At 41.3% G+C, this 25,835-nt stretch overlaps 1 protein-coding gene across 3 annotated transcripts in view; it reads right to left on the bottom strand.

Moving 5' to 3' along the window:
- Positions 1-25,835, bottom strand: part of ATP8A2 (ATPase phospholipid transporting 8A2) — a 562,260-nt gene that overhangs the window by 253,729 nt on the left and 282,696 nt on the right. For all 3 annotated transcript variants that reach the window (XM_037058854.1, XM_037058855.1, XM_037058856.1), the window contains one exon: positions 22,938-23,110. In XM_037058854.1, coding sequence (XP_036914749.1) covers positions 22,938-23,110 — 173 coding nt within the window. The remainder of the gene's footprint in view (positions 1-22,937; positions 23,111-25,835) is intronic.

Below are 25,835 nucleotides of genomic sequence, written 5' to 3'. Positions count from 1 at the left end.
AATAATATATCAGAATCACTGGTCAGAAAGTCTGAACAAAGAGCAGAACACAAAGCTGAAACCCATAGCAGAAACCACCTCAGTGGAATACAGACACCACCACACAGGACATGGGGAAGCCCTGAGGACTTTGTCAGGAGGCTCTTGGTCCAAACAGCACTTAGTGAGGCTCTTGGGTGGCAACCTCAGTGGAGGCCGAAGAAGCAAAAGGGACTAGCCACTGCCACCGAGAAAGAAGGGGAAAATTCCCTGAGGTGGCGACTCAGAAATGGAAGAGAGCACCCAGAGGGGTTCAGAGCCCATGGCTCCCACAGTGAGACACCACATCACTATAGCGTATGATATATGATGACATGGGTAAACCTTGAGAACATTATACTAAGTGAAAAAAGCCAATCACAAAAGACTACATGTTCTATGATTTGATTTACATGAAATGATTAAAATAGGCAACCCCCCACCCGCGCGCTGGCTGGTTAGCTCAGTTGGTTAGCACATCATCCTGACAGGCCAAGGTTGCAGGTTTGATCCCCAGCGAGGGCACATGCAAGAATTGACCAATGCATGCGTAAATACATGGAGCAACAAATCGATGTTTCTCTCTCTTCCTCTCCCTCCCTGCTCTCTCTCTCTGTCTACCCTTCTCTCTCTAAAAATCAATAAATTAGAAAATAAATAAAAGAGGCAAACCCATAGAGATAAAAAGTAGATTAGTGGCTACTTAAGGCTGGGAGCTGGGGCTGGTCAAGTGTACATTTTAAGAGAATAAAAATGTTTTAAAATGGACTCTGGTGACAGTTGTACAAATCTGTGCATATACTAAAAACCACTGAATGGCACAACTAAATGGCTGAATTGTTTGGTATACGAGTTGTATTTCAGTAAAGTTTTCATTTTAAAAAAGTTTTAAATGCCCATGGTTTGGGTCAGTCAGAGCTGGGGTTTCTACTCCCAGTCCCAGCCCAAGGTCTAGTCCTGGGATGGCCTTTAACTTGCCTCCATCAGGTTATGATGAGGATTTAATAAGAGCAGGTACGTAAAGTTCTTAGCTGAAGCCCATTGCCTAGTTAGCAGAAGGCTGAATGGATGAAGTTAAAGTTAGCCTTAAGCAACAATCAGCAACAATATAAAACTGTTCATGGGGAATGGTAACGAGGCGCGAGAAAGAGGGCACAGAAGGCTGAGGATTCGTGTGGAGCAACTGTCATCAGGGACATCTCAGTACAACAACTAAAATTCAGTAGGGCACCGAATGCTCTTGCCTGGGATTAATATAGCTGCCGGTCTCTCTACCTACCTTCCTATTGCTTTTTTTCCAATGTCAGAGGTGATGTTCACCTCAGCTTCAGAGCTGCAAGGTCAGCTCTTCTCACTACCTGTCCACACAGACCCAGGAAGTGGGCAGCACCTAGACACACCCACGCCCTAGTTTGGAGAAGGTTCATCATCCCAAAACAACAGCTCACGTGCTCCTCCTCCTCCTAGTGAACCAACGAATAAGAACAGGCAGTCTCTGAAAGAGAGTGAGCAGCCGTCCAACCAGCACAGGGCTCTGATGCTGCAGAAGTTTTGTTTGTAAGAAAGGAAACAGGAAGACATTTAAATTTAAGCCTGGGGCTGAATCATGACGTCTTTCTCAGGCGTTGACTTGGAGTCATGGAATCTAAATGCTTAGCTGAGGAAGCCCAGAGTAAAAAGCATTATGAACACTCACCTATGAGCTTTGCAGACAAGTTTTAACTGAAAAAGGCAAAAGTCTTTTGAAACCTTGAAATACACAGAAAATGTCACTGGGTCCCTACATGCAGGGATAGATGGTTTCCCACAGGAACAGGGGCCCAGCCTCTCCCCACCCCCACCACGGCCATTCGCACCAACTTTGTCTGTTCTTTCATTTGCTCATTCATTAATCCATTCATCCATTCAGTTCCAGTCAATGCCAAAAGCCAGTTACCACAGAAGAAACACTCCCAAACCTCATTTGTCACTAAATAAAACAGCACGTTTCTAAAATGCTACTTCTAACCAACTTTAAAAAATCCGTTTGAAACAGTTTACTGATGTTTTAATCTTTCATTGTTATTCTTGGCTAAAATCCCCTGTTTTTCTTTTCCTGATTCACATTCTGTCTCAGGAGGCTGAGCCTTTATATTGGTCTTCTTGAAGGATATTTTCTAGATTGTTGCTGTTTCTTCAGCATTCTCCTTATTTTTTTAGTAAATATTGATCTTTGTAGCTCATTGGGCAAAAAAAGGTCCATATTTCTCCAGACACAACAGAAAGACAGCAAAATGACAGCAAAGTAACAGCAAACAGGTGCTCGGCTTTGTACAGCAACTGGCTGCCACGACCACAAAAGCCATAAGAAAGAACCAAGGGATTTGGAACGAGAGCTCAATAAAAAGAAACTGTCGAAAAATAAATAGTAAATGAACACTACTTATTTACATATCTGGTCATCCAACTTCTTCTGACCCCGAGTCTCTGAGATATTAAAATGTTCCTTAATAAATTTTCTAAATCAATACTTGCTCCAAATCTAAAAATGACACAAACGCTCGGTTTGGAAATGGTTGCTGATTTCATCATATGACAAGGGAGTGGTCTCAATCCACCTTTCCTAACATGTTGCTCTAAAAAATAGCAAAACACACAAACTAAACACCAACAACCGAATCAGTTCCAACACTGAAGAAATAAAGTGCTGGGATACATACAACATAATTTAGGAACAGCCCACATACACCACACACGGGAACCCTCCTGGAGTCTGCTCCACCCAAACCCCAGGTACTTGGATTCAGCATCGTTTCCCTTTCCTTGAAAGCCCAGGCTTTTAAGCACTATCGTTTTATATATTTAAAATCTGGTGTTCTGATTAGGATTTATCTCTGAAAAACCAGGCATATCCACTGAAAGACAGTCATACATTATATGATATCAGTGAGATTACAGGAAATTTATTCGATATTTTTCGTCAGTTTTCCCTTGGAATTTTCTTCATTAAACATTTCTTTAGAACTGTTGCATATTTTTTTCATTCAATCATTGGGTATTTGTTGAAAAGAAGAGCTCAGCCACATAAAAGCAGTTCACTGAAGTGTGAGAAAGGCAGCACCATTTAGCAGGGTTTTCCAGCGGCACAGGAAACAATGCCTGACCGTGCTCGGCAGCAGGCCCAGGCTCAGGGCTCAGTGTCATTACCACCAGGGCACCGAATCCTTGATCCCACTCTCGACAGTTCCATCTTCTTCACTCTTCACTTCCATATTTGGTTTCAGGGTCTTCTCCATTATGCGCCCAGACCTCCTTCAAATTTGTTCATTCCTCTTCACTTTCCTAATCCAAGCTATTGTGATCTGATTTACTATAGATGTATGAATTAATGAGATGAATGAATAAAAAAGTGGTCTCTTTCAGTCTGCCAGTCTCTGGAAAGGCTACCAGCAGTTGGAGACACACATTATGTGAAAGCTCACAGGTGACAGAAGCATGTAGGAGGCAATGCCAACTAAACACATCTTTCTTTTCACAGAAGACTATGGACCCAACTCCATTCTACCCAACTGGTGTGTGACTGGGCATGTTCAACCCAAATGTGCAAACACACTTGAAATTAAATGAAAAAGCCAACAAATAAGCAATTCATGCTTTACACATTCAACATCCACATAATTTACAATGTACAGCATCAGTCTGTTTCTTCTTTCACAATTTATAATCACCTTGCTTTTTCTTTTTGTTAATCCTGTTCGATTTACATCCTCATCCTCAGTACCTACATGAGGCCAGAGCTATGTCTGACCACGTATAACAGCCAGTGCCTAGTATAATGTTTAGCACAAGATAAGAGCTAAATAAATATTTGTCAAATTGACCGTCTCTCTTTTAAATCATTCTCCACACCACCATGTATGGTGATCTTTTAAAAAATAAATCTAGCCAAGACCACTTAATGGGGAATAAACAGTCTCTCAGCAAATGGTGCTGAGACAATTGGACAGCCATGTGCAAAAGAATGAAATGGGAGCCTTACCTCACACTGTACACAAAAACTAACTCAGAACAGATCAAAGACTTCAGTGGAACAGCTAAACTATAACTTTTAGAAAAGAACGTAGGACTAAATCTTCAAGACCTTGGATCAGACAGTGGCTTCTTAGTCAAGAAACCAAGACCATAAATAAGAAAAAAAAATGGACAAATAGTGCTTCATTAAATTTAGAAGTGTTTGTGCTTCAAACAATGCCATCAAGAAGTCAAAAGAGCCCTGGCTGGTGTAGCTCAGTGGATTGAGTGCGGGCTGTGAACCAAAGGGTCGTCAGTTTGATTCTCAGTCAGGGCACATGCCTGGGTTGCAGGCCAGGTCCCCAGTGGGGGCCACATGAGAGGCAACCACACACTGATGTTTCTCTACCTCTCTTTCTCCTTCCCTTTCCCTCTCTCTATAAATAAATAAATAAATAATAATTTAAAAAAATAAAGTAAAAAGACAACCTACAGAATGGAAGAAAATATTTTCAAATCATATATTTGAAAAGGTACTTCCATCCAGAGGATACAAAGAACTCCTGCAACTCTATAATAAAAAGACAATTCAACTAGAAAATGAGCAAAGAATTTGAACAGAAACTTCTCAAGCAAGATATATAATGATATACATCAAAAGATCTTCAACATCATTAGTCATCGGGGAAATACAAATCAGAACCACTCCATGCCTACTTGGATGCCTATAACAAAAAACAGATAATAACCAGTTTTGTGGTGATATTAGAACCTTCATACATTGTTAGTGGAAAAGTAAATAATGTTACCACTTTAGAAAAGAGTCTGGCAATGTCTCAAAAGGTTAAACACAGAGTAACCACGTGACCCAGCAATTCCACTCTGAGGTGCACACTCAAAGCTATTGAAAGCACACACCCTCACAGAAATTTGTACATTAACATTCAAAGAAATGCTATTTTAACAGTCAAAAGTTGTAACTAACCCAAATTCCACCAACTAAGGAATGAAGAAACAACACATGTTATACCCACACCACAGAACATTATTTGGCAATGTAGAGGTAGGAAGGCCACAGCATGAATGACCCTTTAAAATACAAGTGAAAGGAGCCAATCACAAAGGACCACATATTGTATCATTTCCACTTACATGAATGCCCAGAACAGGCAAATCCATAGAGAGAGAAAGATGATTAGAGATGGGGGTACAGGGAGCAAACTAATGAGTGCTGGGCTTTCTCAGGGGTGGGCAGGTGATGAAAATGTTCTAAAACAGACTATGATGACAGATGCACTATTTATGAGCAGTATCTGTCAATATGCTAAAAGCAATTGAATTGTGTACTTTGAATGTGTAAATTACATATCTGTAAATCATATCTCAATAGAGTGGTTATTAAAAATGCATATCTGTTAAAGGTGAGATCATATGGTATTTGTCTCTCCCTGCCTGGCTTGTTTCGCTTAGCATAATGCTCTCCAGTTCCACCCATGCTTTCACAAAGGGTATAAGCTCCTTCTTTCTCTCTGCTGCATGATGTTCTATTGTGTAAATGTACCATAGTTTTTTGATCCACTCATTTGTTGATGGGCACTTGGGTTGCTTCCAGCACTTGGCTATTGTAAATATAACTAGAACCATTGAAATTAAGAACAATCTAACAATAGCCAGAGGGTAGGAGGTAGGGGGCAGGGGACAGTGGGGAGAAGGGTTTTCAGGAACTACTATAAAGGACACAAGGACAAAACCAAAGGGGAGAATGGAAGCAAGGGAGGGAGGTGGGTTGGGAGGAGGTCGGGGGAGGAATGGGGAGAAAATACAGACAACTGTAATTGAACAACAATAAATTAATTTTAAAAAACATTAGAAAATGCATATCCGATCACATCATTCCTTAGTTTAAAAATTTCAAAGGTTTAACACTGTGTGGAAGATCAAGTCCAAATTCCAACACATGTTACAGAGCTATGTGATCTGGCCTTAGCTTTCTTCTTCAGTCTCCAGATTGCACTACTTTCCTCAAAACAATACACACAAAGTAGTTGCTCAATAAACATTAAACCGATGTATTGATTTTATAACATTCAATAGTACTAGCTGTCAATGAAGCTAGAAAGGGTCATGAAAATGAGAAAGAAACAAATAAGATATATAACTTTCAGAGGAAGCATTTACCTAATAAATGTCCAGTCAATGCTTTTTTTCTTCTATTTCTAGTGTTCAAATGGGGATCTCATGGGCACTCTGCCCTCAGAATTACATGCCAACTCAGAGACAAAGTCTTTCTGATTCCTCCAAGGGCTTTTATTTTTCTTACATGGGTATCAATTTCCTACATATAAGTAGCCCAGAATACACTGAAAACAGCAGCTAAGCAGGCACCCCTGAACTGGGCAAATAATGAAAGGAGATACTTTCAACCTCTGATACCATAAACATTTTTGTTTCCATTGTTCCATTGGTCTCAGCATAACTTCAGCAGCTGTCGTGAGAAGGGACTCGGCTGTGTCTGAGAAAATAAAGGGTTAAGGAAGGTATCACACCATCTATTCATTTACAAACATTTATTGAGCACCCACTATGTACTGACATCATTTTGAGTATGGAGGAGAGAGCAGAGGACAGAAGAGACAAAATGACTGCTTTCATGGAACTTACATTCTGTTGAGTGAAGACAGATGAGTAATAATTAAAACAATAGCATAGTATGTGAGGTGGTGATAAGGGCTGTCAAGGGAAATAAAGCTAAGGAAAGAGGAAGGGGCACTATTGCAGCCGTGCCTTTGAGGACACCCTCCCTGAGAAGATACTGTTTTGAGCAGAGATCTGACTCAAGTGAGCATTTGCCAGGTGGCATCTGGGGTAAGGGTTTTACAAGAAAGGGACAGATCCATCCCTTAATGGTCCTGAGCCCACAAGGCTCAGAGAGCCCGAGGAACAGAAAGGAGCCCCATGTGGCTGGCACAGTGGGCAAGGGGGAACCATACCACATAGTAAGACTTTTTCATTTTACTCTCAGAGATGAGAAGCACTAGGTTTTTAACAGAGGACAGAGCTTGGCTTTTAACCACACTCTGGGCCAATTAAAGCTGATCAGTTAGGACAGCCATGGAAACCTACAGCTGCCTACAGCATAAGAGAGCCCAGTGTGGTTAAGAATTCAATTACCTAAGATCAAAAGCATCTATATACTGAAGTGCAAGAGACTAAATAGTAAATCCATAATTGTACAAGCCACACAGTTTTCACTGGCCAGCTCATCCCCTAGACCACGAGACCCACATGACAGGGCCAAGCTGGCCTGTCCCCCAGTGGTACCACGTGTCCCCAGCCCAGACCAGGGGTCCCAAGGAGGGGTTTGGCAGAAAACATTGTGTTACACCTTTTCAACTCATTCAACAGATAGGCAGAAACATTTCTTTTGGATTTGCATCTCAAGAAACTTGATATGACCTGCATTTGAAGTAATCCTTAGGAGACCTTTAAATTTGCTGGAAGAGCCACAGAAAAAAGTATCGTGTACAAACAGGAAAAATTTATGAATCACCACCAACTACTAGATGCACTTTAGAGTTTTCTAGAATCTTGGCTGGGAATCTCAGTTCAGGGCAATGAGGTGTTTTTTATTTTTCCATAGAATGCCTCACGAAAGCTAAAGCCCTCTATTAAAATAATAGCTTACCATCAGAATTTTTAAAAAGGGGGCTGATATAAATTTGTTCTAAGTCAATATCCTTTCATACATACATAGATACACTCGAACAGTATAAAGCAGATAAACTGGTAAAAATTTCTAAGCCAATAAAACATGCCTCTTAGTCTATCAAAACAGCATACTTAGTGAGAATGATCACATTTGCTCAGAGTTGTAAAAACGCCTTCCAAATTATAAACAGCAGAAGCAACTCCTGCTTTTTAAACTTACTTCAAAACTGAAACATAGAATGAACTAACAGAGCTGGGAATTTAGTTAAATAAAAACAGACATCATTTTGGGCAAGGAGGGAATTTTGTACAATGATCACATCTATATTTTGGGGGATTAAGTTGCTAAATTTACCTTAAGGCATAATATATCAAGTTAATCTTAGGATAAATTTAAGGGAAGATTGGTATGGTAAACTCAATACAGTACTAAAATTTTAGTTTCATAAAGACAGTTCTTACTTTTGGTTTTATCAGATGAAATAACTTATCCGTTGTCAGAAAGACATAATTTTAAATACAAAGCATTCCCAGGTTTATTTTGCAAGGAAATATTTTTAAAGCTATCATCTCCTACTCATGCAATTCTCCCCACCCATCATTCACCCCTTCTTTCAAATCCCTTTATACAGACAATTCAGAACTTATTGAGGCAATTGTAGCTGATTAAAATAGCTGCAGTGAGGATTCTGAGTTAGCCTGGGCAGTATGGAAACCTAAGCTTAGTCAGCTCAGACTGGCATAGAAAGTTCTACAGACTGAGCAGCTTCAACAACAGGAATTCCTCTGCTCCTAGTTCTGGAGGCTGGAAGTCCAGTCCGGTTTCCAGCGAGAGCCTCCTTCCTGACTTGCAGGTGGTGGCCGCCTTCCCACTCTGTGCTCACAAGGCAGAGAGCTCTCTGGCATCTTCTCATTATAAAGACACTAATCCTTTGGATCACACCCCACCTTTACAACCTCATTTTACCTTAATCACCTCCTACAGGCAATATTTCTGAATACAGTCACATTAGGGGACAGGGCTTCAACATAGGAATTCCAGGAGGACACGAGTCCTCGACAGTCTCAGACGTCCTTTCACTATGTATTCTGCCTTGACCGAAGCACTAGGGGAGTCACTGAGGCCCTTTTCATGTATCGTCTAGTCCCTTCGAGTAGTTTCAGTGAACCCACGGGATTGGTCTTGCTACAGGTAGCATATGGACCCAAGTTTGAACAGGCTTTATGCTTAGCGGGGAAGTCTGGCCTTAACGTCCTGCTTCTCAGCCCCACCTTATCAGAGGGACTGAGGTATTTGGGAAAGCTTTCACGGCATTCTACCTAGCCTGAGTGGGGGCGCCTGGGAACAGGGGTGTCTCACAGGGCTAGTGCTCCTGGCCCCAGTGTCCCAGAGGCTGCAGCAATAACCCATGAAGATCATCTCGGCACCTTAAGGTGAGGGCCCTCATGGTCCTGTGCAAACCGAGAGGAGTCCAGGAATCTCTTCTCCTGGGAGAACTGCTCCAACAACCCTGGCTCACAAACTGAAGTCCAACAGCCACCAGGAAAATACATCTGGTTGGAGCAAAAGCAGGTGGTCCAGGACAGCACACATTTGGAATGGCTGCTTATAGATACCACTTAAACATCGAGAAAACTAATACAGAAAAGGAAATGCCTCCTCAAAACCAACCACAAGGCATTTGCATTTTATCCAGCAGTAAAAAAGGGTTACAAATTTGTCCTATAAATGAAGAGGACAGGGACACTTCATCTAGTGTCCTAGGTCTCTTCAACTGTGATGCACATTCCTTCTAACACCTGGCCCTTCTCAGACCCCGCTGATTCGCTTGACGGCAAGGCACCTGCCTCTCCCCCTGTTTAAAAACACCCACCCCCTTCTCAAGATGCAAAGGATACTCACCTGCTTTAGAAAACTTCTGACTGGATCAACTCCAAAAACAAAAACTGGCACTTGCAGCTTTGTGAGATTTAATTTTCAATAGCTCTCATCTTCTCCATGTGTTGTTTTGTATATTTTCAACCATCACATTATATTTAGGCTTTTCCCCATGAGAATGTAAGCTAAGGGAGACTGTATGTATCCTTGAGTCTTTCTCTTTCTCACCCTGCAGCACAAACTATGGTAACTAACTGATCACAAGTGAGCACTCCATAAAAGCTAGTTATAAACTAAACAGGAAGGCATTTTCTATAGCTTCAGACAGATTGACAAACTGTCACCAGGGGCAGCTGGACCCAGGGGACACCCGTCTGCACCAGACTGGAGATTATGCCACACCTCAATTCTGGAAACTGACCCCCCTGCAGTGTCCCCTCTGACATGGCCTGTCTGACAGGCAGTCTCCCCATCCTACCAACCCCAACGACATTCAGCCACCTAACCCTCAAACACTATCAATCTGGATCAGGGTCCATCACAGAGAACCTGAAATTCTGTTTAACAGCTCTTTTGAATCCCTACTAGTATCAATCTCAAGCTGCCAACACCCTGGTGGGGGTCCTCAAGGCAGTTTAAGGGAAGTACTGTAAGGGCCTCAGGCCTTGCATACACATTCTAATCTGACCTAATCAGATTGTTGCTTCCCCTGAACACTTGCAAACTCTCTTAATCTGCTCAGGACACTTCAGTTCCTTCCTTCACAAACTCTGGAAGTTAGACTGCAGAGCTCAAATGCTGGATCTGCCGTAAACCTCCAGGCCCTTGGGAATGTCTTCAACCCTCTGTGCCTCAGCTCTCTGGGACCACTTTAAGAATTCTCAGAGGCAGGAGATGTTAAGTGCTTACAGGGGGTCTGGACTTTGTGATAATCCGAGTGTCCGTGTCATTATCACCAATATTTACACCAGTCAGCCTCCACTTGGAGCTCACTATATGCTTCCTCATCTTCCTCAACTTGACTGTAAGGCACCTCTCATTGTCACCTGGGCCCTCCCACCACACTGAGCACCCTGGCAGGCAGATGGTGTACTCATTTCTGTGCACTCATGAACCCTAGTCATCAGACATTTGCTCAGACCGGCCACCGTGAAGAGGTGGGCCGCCTGTGAGCTGACCTGCAGTGAAGCACTAACCTGCTCAGTCACACCGACACCAGCTTATTCCACAGAAGTCACAGCAGACAAAACAGATCTTAAGTAGGCCTAGAAGATGTTTAAAGGTCCTCTTTTTCTCCACACCATTATCTAAATACACGTGACACTTAATCCAAAGAAATCTTTAGCTCAAAACAGTCTTAAGTAGAAACACAGAATTGCCTGACACCAGACGATGGAATCACACTGAAACTCTTGACAGAGATTTTCAAATAAAGGAAACACGAATGGCACCACAGCCAACTACTTCTTATTTCTTTAACCTCTCTGATTATAAATATTTTTAAATTTCATGAAATGTTGGTACCAGCCCTAGTGCATTCATTATTTATCATTCTTAAGTAGCTGTGTTTACACTTACATGGGTTAATATACAATTGTGGCTATATAGGACTACAGATTCAGATCCCATGTGTCATTAAAGTAAATTAACACAATTCAACATTTATATTCTCCATTTTCACAAAAATGTCACTGCCTTCTATATTGATCTTGTATTTGTTCACAGATTTAGTAATTCAAAATTCATATTTTATGTGAAGCACCAGGGTTTGAAAAAATGTTAAACATAGATGTATACTCATATGTGAAATTATCTACAAGTAAGCATATATTTCCTAACTGTTGTTATTTTCTGTTTCAGAAAAAAATATTTTAATATATAGTCATCATGATTTTACAAAAAGAAAATAACTTAAGGTTCAATTATCTGTAAATAGACAAACTATTGTGACACCGTAGGAGTGCTAATTTCTCAAGCTCTAATATTTTCAAACAACACCTTCCCATTAAAACAAATAAAAGTAAGAAGAAATGCACAAACAATTGACAGATGGCTTTAACTTGGCACTTGTATATTTGTTTGAGGATTATCTTCAAGCCGGTATATTTACTTTGGGCTTTAATGACGGGCATGTCCAAGTGGGGAAAGGACGTCACTATGAATAATCACTTAGTAAGAGAAAAATGCTCGCTCTGTTTTTCTCAGATGACCCAGGTGTCAAGATTTTGATGGGATGGCGGGGGAGTGGCTGTCTGTCTCTCTGTCTGCCCCTTCGTCATTTGCTGGCCTGTCAGGAGCTAAGCCGCTGGAGACAGTTCAGCCCTGGAAACTCTGACAGAGCTCAGTTAGCTGATTAACCAGCAACAACAGAAACCAAATCTTTCAGCAGAAGCTCTTAGTCTCTGCTGACCCAGCAAAGCGCTGTAGATGACAATGGAAATAGACATCGCCAATCATAAAACTCAAACCAACCCCAGCATTCCAAGATTGGCAATTTAAGTTAGCGCCATCAGTCTGACCTGTCTCCTGTTGATGATTTACTTGTGGCCCTAAGTGGGACTAAATGTAAATACAACATCAAGAACGCTGAGAAACAAAACACAGGAATGCCCCTCTGCAGTCAAGTGAGTAGGAAACTGAATCAGAGAGACTTCCAGCAGAGAAGCCTTCCCACCGTCAGACACTGGCAGGCCAAGAAGACAGTACACTAGGCAGAATAAGTCAGTTACAGAAGGACTGACGACGCATGATTCTTTTCATATGAGGCATCTAAAATATTCAAAGGAAGAGAATTATACAATAGAAAGGTAGTTACCAGGGGATAAGGGAAGGAGGATATGGGGGGCTGTTATTCAATGGGTATGAAGTCACAGTTTTAATAACAGATTCCAGTAGCAGCAAGATGCTGTACAACGGAGGGTCTACAATTGGCACTGAGGTGCCATGCACCTGAAAATTTGTTAAGAGAATAAATCTCAGGTTATGCTTTCTTACTATCCTAAAAAAAGGTAGGGGGACCTCAAAGGGACACAAGGAAACTTTTGGAGGTGATGGGTATGTTTATCACCTGGATCATGTTGATGGTAACAGGAGTGTACACATATGTCCAAACCACCAAATTGTGTACGTTAATTGTGTGCAGTTTTTTGACTACCTCAATAACTTTGGAAAAAAAACAAAACAAAGTGAAGAAGGTTGCAGCCCACATGTTGTTGCTCGTTGTGACCGCAGTGCTTCCTGTTCAAAGTGGGGGACAGTGAAGCTTCCAAGGTAGAGCAGCCCCTGTGGCGTCCAGAGTCACCGGGGAATGCCGGCGGTCAGAGTCAGGACAGGGAAAGCATCGATAATTCAGGAGGTGGTACGTGAGGCAAAGCGTAAGATGTATGGACAGGAGAATGGTAAACATAATTTTATTAGAGACCAATTAATGTAAGAGCTACTTTGCATAGCCTCAAGTAGGTAAGTGTCAATGTTGTTGGGGGAAGTGGAGTTCTCTCCTAATCAAAGTCAGCCAGATGTTCTCTTGTATTAATGAAATACATTTTGAACTACTTCACAGGCAAAAGAAATAAAAGCACTTTGAATACCAATAGTATCACAAGGTAAGACTCGGGAATATAAATATTCATGACATATTCCATGTATTTGATTGGACTCTGTTCTTGACTCTTTCTTGTTTTACTAGCAGGAAAAAATGCCAACTGTTACAAGCCTCTACTTCAAAATTTTGGACCACAATTTGACCTAATATCACCCCATTTCACCTGGCAAGCAGGCTTGTCAAAACTGACATGCACTGAAGAGTTCATCATTCACAAGAGGGAAAGGGAAAAACACAGGAAAAATACTTAGGTGGCACGTCCACGAGCTCTCCTGGCATCTCACACAGGTCCCAGCGTGTTGAAAGGAGAAGAGTGGATGGACAGGCGATCACAAAGGCCCTGTTGCCCTAATTCTTAGATTGCTGCCCAAAGAGGAAAGGGCCTCGCCCCCTCAAAGTCAAGTCCGCGCCTGAGCTTTTGCACAGACACACTGGTGTGGGGATCACCATCTGAAGGGGACGGCTGCCCTGTGAACCACTTTGAGAACTGTTCAGAAGACAGTCCTACTAGAGGAAAAAGTTCCATAACCAAATTTTATAACCCAAAACCAAAATTTCCTGAGACTTGTTCCCAATTACACAGCATATTATTATAGAACAAACCCTACAATTAAATGCTATCTAGTGGATTTTTCCATCATATAATAGTGCCATAAATACCATCTACTAATTTTGATTACCTATAGCAGATTTTCTTTTAAAAATTATTTTATAATTAGAGCTGACATGCTATATTATATTAGTTCTAGGTGTACAACATAGTAATTAGACATTCATATACCTTACAAAGTGACACCTCCAATAAGGCGAGCACCCATCTGACACCATACACAGTTAGCACAATAGTGTTGGCTATATTCCCTATATATAGCAGGTTTTTCTTAAAGAAGAGCTTCTCCTATTCTCAGTCTTATACTAAAATATCTGCCTACATCTTATCATATGTNTCCCAATTACACAGCATATTATTATAGAACAAACCCTACAATTAAATGCTATCTAGTGGATTTTTCCATCATATAATAGTGCCATAAATACCATCTACTAATTTTGATTACCTATAGCAGATTTTCTTTTAAAAATTATTTTATAATTAGAGCTGACATGCTATATTATATTAGTTCTAGGTGTAAACATAGTAATTAGACATTCATATACCTTACAAAGTGACACCTCCAATAAGGCGAGCACCCATCTGACACCATACATAGTTAGCACAATAGCGTTGGCTATATTCCCTATATATAGCAGGTTTTTCTTAAAGAAGAGCTTCTCGTATTCTCAGTCATACTAAAATATCTGCCTACATCTTATCATATGTACCATATCTCCCTACCAAGTTATTTTGCTAGCTCAGGATACAAACAACATAGTTGACAGGTTAATTTATTTTTCCATTTCTCATCTGAAGGAGTTTCACACATAAGCAGTGATGATATATAGCTTTTAGCTGGTGGGGAAACAGAAATCCCTAATAATTAAAAAGTTGCTCTTGTAGAGTAGTTGCTATAAGTTATTTCCTATAAAAATCACTGAAGATGAAAACAGTCCCACCTAGAAAGTGATTCCTTTTTCTACTTCTGACTAATACTCCAACATCTCCAATATGCCAGTCTTTACTACGGTTAATGGAAAGCTATTTTTTATATGCTACAAAATCCGCATCAGTCTAATTTTCATCCTAGAGGAATACTGGTAAAACCTGTGGGTGACAGAACATTTTCATAACTTTGGGCTTCTGGAAATTGCTTTTATTCAACATGGTGCTCAAGAACCTTTACATTTAAATGCATTTATGTTTAGCAGAGTACAATAAGGTCAGTTAGGACCAAATAAAATTGCTGTAATCATTCAAATAATAGCATTCATTTTAGAGCTAAACAAATGAAAAAAATATCCATCTAAAAATGAATTCTACCTTAATTGCATTTAATCAACAAATGGGCAAACACACACTAAGCCATAGTACAAACAATCCAAGGATAAGTTTACACTTTGACAAGTTAATAATACTCTCTGGAATAAAACGTCAAAGGAGGAAGCTGACTTATAACTAAACATGTATGATGCTAAGAAATCACATCATGAAAGGAACTAAAGAAAAGTCTTATTTTTGCAAGTGTATGATTGGACCCCTACCAGTATGGAGGCCAACTAAAACACAACCCATGGTACAATTCTAATTAGTGTGTCGGGACTCTGTTTTGATATAATTTTTGCACGTGGTCCACAGGATGAAAGATACCACACACAAAATAAATAATGTTTGAGACTTCCTATTATTATTCATTATACCTCATTAACGTAAAATTCTACCTTATTATTTCATTAACATAAAATTTTACGTTAATTTTACATTAACGTAAAAAGCTAAGCCAGTTCTTTTCTATACCAGGTACTCCAAAGGTAGGGCAGACACACAGGTTTGAGATGCAGTCTGAGTCATAGCTTCACAGAGTCCACAAAATGGGTATAAGATTGCATCCACTGTGGGAAGGATATACCGTCCGTGTGTTAAAATGCTGGGCAGTTTGTGCAGTGGGGCAATCTGTGTTGATTTCCTTTTACATTTTGGTTGTATCAGTATCTTGCTACAAATGAATCTCTCAACTGCTCCCCTTTCTTGGTGAGGCTATGATTACCAACCGCAGGGGAACACAGAAATCACCAAGTCTTTGCAAAACCTTAGCTATGAAAACCTTCCAGTGATATTTAAATAGTAAAGTAGACACACAAACAAAACAAAGCCTGTAACCCGAATACCCAACAACTAGGAATAAGTTAAACTATTTGTTCACATAACAAAACACTATTAAGCCTTTTAAAATCATATTTTGTAGTACTTTTTGACATAGCAACTGTTTATAATCGTTTTACTTCACATATTGTGAACAGTCTAACCCTCTTCCAATAACATATATCTGAACTGAAACACATCTAGATTTAAACACCAATTGCTAACAGTGAGCAATGAGCTGTTTTCTCTCTTCTTGCTTATCTGCATTTTCTAATTTTTCTACAATAAATATAAATCACTCTTCGAGTTAGAAAAATAAACCCAAAAAGTTTTTTGAAAAATTCATTGTGCCCTCTGCCTTCTTCATTTGACTCTCTTTGTTTCTATGGCACCACAGTGGGTTTATACAGTTTATCTCTGAATCTATCCTGAAAGACAGAAGTCTAAACACATCCGAGAAGATAAATGATGTCTCCGGGAGCCCTTCACGTGCACATCCAGTGGAAATCCCTGCTGCTGTGTTTCCCTTTCACTCCAGCTCCTGCCCAGGGACAGAACGCCATAAATCACGCCCGCTGATGTGGCGGTGCTGGGCCCACGAGCGTCACCTGTGTCTGCAGGGAGGCGTGGAGGGGCCACCACCACCTTCCTCACGGGGAGGAGGAGCCTGATGATTCTTTCATGACTCTTCCCGACAATACACACTAACTTTTCAAATTTGGGGATGTCCTAAAGAGGTTAATACCCCTCCCTGCTGTCCAAAAAATAGCTTCAAAGAAAAAATAAAAATGAGACAACATGAAAGAAGATCGTTTTTTAAAAATATTTTATTTATTTATTTTTAGAGAGGGGAAGGGAGGGAGAAAGAGAGGGAGAGGAACATCAGTGTGTGGTTGCCTGTAGCATGCGCCCTGCTGGGGACCTGACTTGGGGTCTGGGTCCCCAGCTGGGGGCGTGTAAGAAACAAGCAGTCAATGTTTCTCTCCCTCTCTTTCTCCCTCCTTCCCCTCTCTCTAAAAATAAATAAATTTTAAAAAGAAAGCAAAAGCTTTTGTTAGAAGCTGCAAGCATGTGACTCTGCATTGACTGATGTACACAACTGCATGATTTAAGAGCCCTAATATTTAGATCTAGGATAAAAGGCTAATGCGTCCATTACTACTAGCTGAAGCCACGGGTAAAATGACATGATTTTTCTAGGGCCTTTATTTCCTCATTTCTGAAAACAAAGACAATACTTCTCGAGAGACTGCTATTTCTGACCTCCAGGTAATCATTTGCTTATATGGTTTGGTCGTTCTCAAAGCTCCTTTGCTATAAAACCATACCTAGTGTGCTATCAAAGGTTTCTGGTGACTCCGAGGAAATGGTACAGTCTGTCCACGGGGACATGGGGAAGACCAGGAGTGAGGAGGTGCACAGGCTAGGGGACTGTGACTAATTTGGTTTGCACATTTTGAATTTCAGGTCCCCAGAGAATGTCAGTGTGAAAAAGCCCCAGACGTAGATGGATGTGCAGATCTAAAGGCCCAAGGAAGGGGCCGTGCTGGACTGGGGGAGTCACCTATTCTCCACCCTGCACACTCGTGAGTGTCAGAGGGGGGGGTTCTGAAATTCCTACAGTTCTGAGTTAATTGTTCTAAAACAGGGCTTGGGAATCAGAATCCTTTCTGTCTGTTTCCTTTCAACAAAGATCTCATTCAAATGAGTGAAACTGGCATTCAACATTTCAGTTTTTTTCACTCAACAATCCTTTTATTTGAGTGGATAAATTCTTTTATTCATTTGTTTATGTTTTTAAGATGAAGTTCACATGACACTAACCAGTGTAAAGAATAACAATTCGGTGGCATTTGGTATATCACAGTGTTGTGTAACTGTCACCTCTATCTAGTTCCAAAGCATTTTCATCATCTCCACAAGGAAACCCTGTGCCCATTAAACAGTTGCTCCTCCTGACCTGGCTGGTGTGGCTCAGTGGACTGAGCACCAACCTGTGACCTGAAGGGTCACCAGTTTGGTTGCCAGTCAGGGCACATGCCTGGGTTGTGGGCCAGGTCCCCAGTAGGGGAGGTGCAAGAGTCAACCACACATTGATATTCCTCTCCCTCTCTTTCTCCCTCCTTTCCCCTCTCTAAAAAGAAATAAATAAAATATTTTTAAAAATTAAACAAAATAAACAGTTGCTCCCATTCCTTTTCCCCCTAACTCCTGGTAACCACTAATCTGCTCTCTGTCTATATGTATTTGCTATTCTGCATATTTCATATGAACATAATCATATTATATGTGGTCTTATTTATACGCTGGCTTCTTTAAGTAGGTGTCTCTTTGGGGCTCATTCATATTGTAGCAGGTTTCAGTGTCTCATTCATTTTTTATGACTGAATAGTATTCCAGTGGGCACATTTGTTTGTCCACTTGTCTGCCAGTGGGCACTTGGATTGTTTCCTCCTTTTGACTATTGTGGTTTGTGCTGCTACGAACACACACATACAAGAATTTATTTGATTACTTGTTTTTAATTCTCAGGTAAATATGTATGAGTGGAATTTCTAGGTCATATGGTAATTCTATATTTAATTTTTTGTGGGGAAAAACTATACAAAGTTTTCCAGATGATTCAGTGTAAATCTGGTCTTTAGAATCACTATTGTCGAAGATGGACGAGGTCACGAGAATAAATGGAATGTACTATAAAGAAGTTAAGGGAGTGGGAATATTGCAGGGTCAAAGGCAAACCTTAAAAAAAAAATACATTTAAAAGCTGCCAGAAAAAGAACCCATGAGGGAAACGCATGACCAGGGAGAGGTGTCGTAGAAACAGAGGAGAATCCAAAAGGGAACCACTGATACCAACGCTGAGGCAGAATCAAGAGAGAACTTGGGAGTCTGCTGCAGGTGGCAAGATGGAAGTTCTTGGAGACTTGGGCTCCTCCAGCTTCACGGAGGGCCTGGGTTTAGGAGTTAGGGCTTACCTAAGATGCACAGAAGTGAGGAAGAGGCAAGTACTGTACTATGCTCTTATTCATTATTTGCTCTTAAAAGGCAAAGGCCATGTCTGTCTCTCTATTCTCCCGTGACACCTAAGGAACATACAATGCAAGTTTCAAGCCCACAGTAAAAATCATATTGGACCCACCCATTTATACCTCAGCAAATACTGTGTCGACGCCATTGCCAGACAGAGCAGTAAAGTGCAGGCGCGTGCTGGCTGGTAACTGTTCTGCTGACCATGTTATGATCTTCTAGGATTTTAACTACATGGAAAATATTTGGGCTTAACAATGTATAATTAGAAAAATTATATCATTCTAATCTCGGGAAAAATAGTTAACAAATTCTTACATTTTTCCTCTTTTTGCTGCCTACAATATTGTTTTAATTTAAAAGTAGTTATCCATTCTTACACATTTACCAGTCTCTGAACCAATACTGATGGGAGACAATGTGTCATGATTTCACTGAAAAATTATTTTCCGAAATAAATAATTTTCTTTTATGATTACAGAGTAACTTGTACAACTCTTGCATTTTAAAGATGAAAAGTGAGAGTTATGGTCAGCTTCATGTTTGAAGTCACATATTAACTTTAACTTAAGTTTAAATTCTCAATGAATAGTAAGCACATCTGAAGTGTACGCATGCTTTTTTTTTAAGTGTGTGTTGATTTTTTTTTCAATTTTAAGTGTGAGGGCAGCCAAGAAATGTCTCCTGGAGCGGCAAAGTGCGCCATCCTAGATTCCTTTTCTCAATTAGTGCTTCTATTTTGTAGACAGTAACAGTATTTAATTTGAAATTTCCTCTTTCTGTGCCAACTCCAGTTGGAAGCCCTTCCTGTGAAGGCTCCAAGTGTACAGCTGTATGTGACACACACCACACTCGGAGCAGCCGGAGGAAGAAGGCAAAGGTGTTTTTCTTTAGTATCAAGCACCTGGCAAGAAAAGCAAACGCAGAGCCTGGAAGGCATTCCTGCCTCTCCCCTGGGAGTCCAGGAGGACTCATTTTGATTTCCCTTTGAAAAACCTTGAGGTTAGAGCACATTTGTTCTGATTTACAGTTTACCAGACTTTTCTGTGTTGTTTCTTGTTGTTGCTGCTGCCGCTTGTTTCTGCCCACCGACAAGTCGGGGTGAGGCCCCTTTGCCAACGTGGCAATTGGCAGGAAAGTGACTCCTGGCTCTGGGAGGGACACAACTCCTGGCTCTCGGTGGGACAGTAACAACCTCGAGTGCTGAGGACTACACGTAAATCAGGTACCACCTATAACTTCACAGCGTAGACACGAAGAGGAAACGATGAGGAAAAAGCACCTCCCTCCACTCTTTCTGCTTTTCCTGCCATTTGCTTGTCCCTGATCTAACCTGCCCAGAGGGAATCATGGGAAGAAAGCACAGTGTCAGCTGCTCATACGAGAGACCTTGTTACACATGACACAGGGACAAAAGACAAAACTGATTAAACGGATTTCAAAATTAAGGTATTTTCTGTTGCAAATATTACAATCAATAAAGCAAAAACGCAACCTATGGAATGGGAGGAAATATTTGTAAATCATATCTGTGATTAGATACTTGGATCCAGAGTATGTAGGGGGCTCTTACAACTCAATCATTAAAAAAATAAACTGAGTTTTGAAATGTACAAAGGATGCAAATTTCTCCAAAGAAGGAAAATGGCTACTAAGCATAGGAAAAGATGCTCAACATCATTAACCGTCAGGGAAATGCAAATCAAAACCACAGTGAACTTCCACTTCTCATCCACTGGGCTCATCAATTAAAGAGATGGATTTTAACAAGTGTTAGCCGGATGAAGATAAACTGGAACACACGGCTGGTGGGGACATGAGAAGTGCAGCCACTTTGGGAACCAAGATGACAGTTTCTCAAATGGTTAAACACAGGGTTACAACCCGACCCAGCATTTCCTCTCCGAGGTATCTACCCAAGAGAAAAAAAACATATGTCCACACAAAAACCTGTAATGAATTTTCATAGCAACATGTAACAGTCAAAAGCATAAACAACCCAAAGGTTAATCAAAATGGATAAATAACATGTGGTAGATCCATGCAATGGAGTATCATTGAGTGTAAAAAGGAATGAAGTGCTGGTACATCCCACAACCTGAATGAACTTTGAAAATATTATGCTAAGTTAATGACATCAATCAGAAAAGATCACATCTTACATGATTGCACTTATACAAAGTCATAAATAGGTAAATCTATAGAGAGGCTAAAGCAGATTAGCGGTTGTTTAGTTGTTGGGGGACCGGGTTGGAGGGTGGAGGAGTATGAGGATTAACCAATAATGGATAAGAGGGTTTTTTTCTTGGGATGATTGAAATATTCCAAAATTGGTTGCAGTGATGGTTACAAAACCCTGTGAATATATTAAATGCTATTGAACAATACACTTGGGGTGAATTGTATAGTATGTGAATTGTATCTCAAGTTGTTTAAAAAGAGGGAGGGAGGCCATCATAAAACCAGGAGCATGGCATTTCATTTCCAGATGCTCTGGTGAGTCCCCACTGTCCTGGGGCCCTCGGAGCGGCACACATGCCTGACTTAAAGGGAACACAGAGTTCTCATTCATTGTCTCAGAAACATCTGAGTTCGTTCCTTGCCCCCCGCATATTCTACAGCCACGGGCACAAAAGCAACACGCCTTTCCATCCTGGAGTCGGCTCCCAGAGTCGACCACTCCAGCTTCCTGGGCCTTTGGGGGGCATGTTCCAAATTAAGAAAAGAGATGGGGACAGCAGAATAAACTGACAGAAAACTATCATTATGTGAACAGACAGTTTAGCGTTCTGGGTGGAGGGTGTCTTTGTAAGGAAATGAAAACAAGTTCTTCGGTCTCATGTAGGAACCAGTGGTGGGCGGGGGTCCTCGAGGAGACCTACAACCGTCCTGAACCCAGGTCCAGGTGGTGGGCTTTCCCTCCAACTGCTGGGATCCCAAACGGGCAGTGTCATGAGAAGCAAGGGCAGAGGGAAAAGAAGGCACAGCAGGTGATGCCGTTAGAGCTGTTTCTAAGGCAGAAACAGGGAGGCCCTCTTGTCAATGTGACCACTGGTTATTCTAAAGTGACCTTGCCTGAACCCTCACGATGCGTTCTTAAAGTGTTAATGCAGTGAGGAAGTTAAAAGCGTTCTGATAACCAGCTTCTGAGAAAATATCATAGAAAACAATGTCTAATAGAGTATAAAAAGTATATAAACATGACATATAAGAGCATGCACAAATGAGATTATTAACCCAACCACTTTCAGAGAGCATTTAACCCCATACCAGGTACTGTTTAAGCATAGTGCTTTCAGAAACCAAAAGCTCTCCTCTCACCTTTCAAGTTGTTTACTGAAACTCCAGGGTGGTGCCAGCCAACTCTTTAGTAGTTTCTTTCTAATTCTGCCTGACTTTCAAATCTCTATCATGACTGTACCTCATATAGCCAGGAGTCAACAGGATGTGACAAGGCCCACCCTAAAAACCTTCCTGATTTCATGAAAAGCCAACAAAGCCTTCTGATTGGATTGGAACACATAACTGCCATAGCAGGGGCCCAACCAACGCTTCTTGTTGACTGAAAAGAAATACCCACTGCACGTCAGAAAGAAAGGCACCAAAATCCCACAGGTCTTGGGAGTGGAGCTCAGCCATCCAGAACCAAGAACCAAGAACCAAGTAGATTGTAGGATCCATCTACCTTTCCACACCAGCCTGAGGCCATTTTTCCAGTTTATTCCCCAGTGTGTGTATGATTGGAGGCTCTGGTTCTTCTTTCGCCGTCTCAGAAGACAACAAACAAAACCGAAATGTGAACACCACCAACTGCCTCCCACAGAATCTGTGAATGGACAGTTAAATTCTTATTTTTTGTTTTGCCTTCTTTATCCATTTGTACCCGTAGAATTCCCGTGCCTCCATCTCTTTTCTACAAACACGGGACACAGACATGTCAGAATATGAGTCTCACACAGCCAGCGCAGGCCTACCTGCAGCATATGACCGCTTTGCACGAGAGCGCCAAGTCTAGGAAGCTCCTTCTCACTTCAAAGGACAGCGCGTACTTGAGGGTGTGGCCGTCGATGATGAGAGCCAAGTCGTTCTCCTTCCCCAACAGATTTCCCAGGTCTGTGCAGTGCTGAGTGATGGCTGCCCTCGTTGCCTGAAACAAAGTTGGGGGAGTAGTCACGCTTTTGTGTGTTTGGTTTTAATATATCAAAACCAAAACAGAAATCAAAAGTAAGTTCCTGGAACTGAGAACATGCCCATTCTAATGTGAAATATATGTAATGCAATATATGTAATATATTTAATGTAAACAGACTTCAACTTGGTATATTTATTATTAAAATGTCATTGGACTGCTTGCTAGGTCTGTTTCATTAAAGGAAACCTCCACATCGTGACAGTTGCATCTGACATTCATAATAGCCATCCCAGCTGCAGCTGCAGCTGATACAGAGCATCCAACTCTGTTCTATTGGAACTTTAATTGTGAAGGTCTTTACAATGATCTCGCTCTTCCCTCCTTTATACTAGTGTAATGCATGCATATTCTTCTTGGTGCCCCCAGAAACGCCGTATAAAAGATGTGCTTTGGGGAAAATAAACATTGCTGGTTTAAATGGCACATGTTTCTCAGTTTGCACAAGGCAATCTTTAAACCATCCAAGAGATATTAGTGTATATAAAAATAATGTGAAAGATTAATTTATAAAATCTGCTGAGATCTTCAGACTAAACCATTTCTTTTTTGGATCATCAGAGGAAGTGAAAAACAGATTATTTTTTCACATTACAGAAAGTATCTAATCAAATTAAACTACCAATAACTTTTAACACATTACTACCAGCCTAAAAAGGTACCTTGGTGTGACATCTATTATCAGATGAAATTAAAGCATAGAATCATTCTTAAGATTTTTTAAAAATGATGTTCTGATCTTCCCAGTGAATTTATGACTATGAATAGGATATCTGGTTCAAATATAAGAATGCAATTTTTGGCTTATAATAAAAAATCTGGTTTAAGTTAATCAGAGAAGCACACAGTCTGCTGAAATTGTTTTGTCTGGACAACTATCTTTTGACTACTAAGTTACATATACATGTAATTTATCATATAATAACATAAATTACAGTCAAAGAAATAAGCTGAATGAACAGGAATCCTTCCACCCCTTATTAAACTGAGGATCAGCTACCATCACAAAGTAAGAAACAGACTGTATTGTCTTTCCGCTCAGTTTCCATGCTCAGCAAGAGACACTTGGCAACATCGGGAAGGTGCACACAAGGCACGGCTGCATCTGGAGCCGCTGTTCTGTGGTCAGAGAGACTGGGGTCCAGTCCCGACTCTCCACTTATTACCTCTGTGACCTTGGGCAACACATCTAACCTCTTTAAATGATGATTTTCTCACACAAAAAGTGGAGCTAGGAAAATTTATTCGATAGCCCTTCTCTAGTGAACTGGGCTTGGCACACAGTGGCTACTCAACAGCTCAGTCTTCCTCCACTGCTACTTATTCATTAAGGGTTTCCTGTATCAAGAGTACATCATCGACAAAGCCTCATTTGTTGATGGTATAATGGAATAATTGATAGAATAGTGTTCTGAGAATAAAAGTTGACTTTTACTAAAATAAAATACAGAAAACTTTATACTTCTTATTCTTAATTGAGTAATTCTGAATCTCGAGCAAAACATCTATGTTAACCTTACCTGTGCCAACAGCCTGACCTTTAAAATTTGTGTGGAGAGAAGAAACTCCACCCACTCAGGGGAGTCCCAGCTCGGCAGCCAGGCTGTGTCCACCAAGGGACTCAGAGAGGTCTGGGCAATTCTGGAGGGTGTGCCTGCCAGGGGTCAATGTGTGGCAGAAAGAAGATCCTCCTGGGAACTTGGGATGAGTCAAGGGACACAGTTTTGGTCCTTGGATGGTATGTCAGTGCTGTCTCAGGGGCAGAGGCGAGTCCAGTGACTTCACTCCTACCAGCCTCCCCATCTACTTTTGAAGGAAAAGGCTGAAGAACACAAATCTGAGATGTGGTGGTCACTGCCTGTGACTTTGTTTAAAAGGGGGCATAGTACCTACGGAGCTATGCAGAGACAGTAATATTATGAAGGGTACTTTCTCTACTCGGGTTGTTTCTGGGGCATGCACGAGGACACACTGGACACGGATGGTGCCTCTCCCCCCCTTGGAGGAGGAGCAGGGAGGTCCCCAGTTTTGGCAGCTGGTGTGTAAGGCCCAGGTCATGAGCAGGGAGGGTGCCACCAGAATGAGTCTGAGCACTGGGAACACAAACGGCAGAAATGTGGCAACAAAGTGATGTTCCTGTGACATTCGCCATCTTCCCCTCCCCCAGAATAATTGTACAGGAGGGACCTGAAAGGAAGCAGGAGTTTTAACAGCGGCAGGTGGGGAGAGAGGGGATACATGTCCAGCGCACGTTGACTCCTGGCAGGCGTACCCTGCAGAGAAGATCTCTGCCTGAGAACCTCTTCCTATGCCACAGCCTGCCATGACCTGGGAAACGGATGACACCAAGCTGAACTGCTTTGAAGGTGAACCACTAAAAATGCTATGTATTGAATGTTTATATTCCTTCCAAAGTTCATACTGAAAGCCCAAACCCCAGTGTGAGAATATTTGGAGCTGGGTGTCTCTGGGAGGTGACTGCTTCATGAGGGTGGAGCCCCCACACTCCAATTATTGCCCTTTAAGAAAGACAGGAGAGCGTCCCTCTCTTCCTTTCTCCACTCTACTTATATCTCCCACTCCAGACACATGAGGATGTGAGTCGAACCCATTATAGTCAGCCAACCCAGACAGTTATCAGTTATCAGAGTACCTCCTGGGCTCCCGTGGTGACATAAATAAA

This window comes from Sturnira hondurensis, unplaced genomic scaffold, assembly GCF_014824575.4.
Source record: "Sturnira hondurensis isolate 20B ecotype Veracruz unplaced genomic scaffold, ASM1482457v3 Scaffold0010428, whole genome shotgun sequence".
NCBI lineage: Eukaryota > Metazoa > Chordata > Mammalia > Chiroptera > Phyllostomidae > Sturnira > Sturnira hondurensis.
Note: the sequence above shows the minus strand (reverse complement) of the source record. Positions and strands in the feature narration are given on the sequence as shown.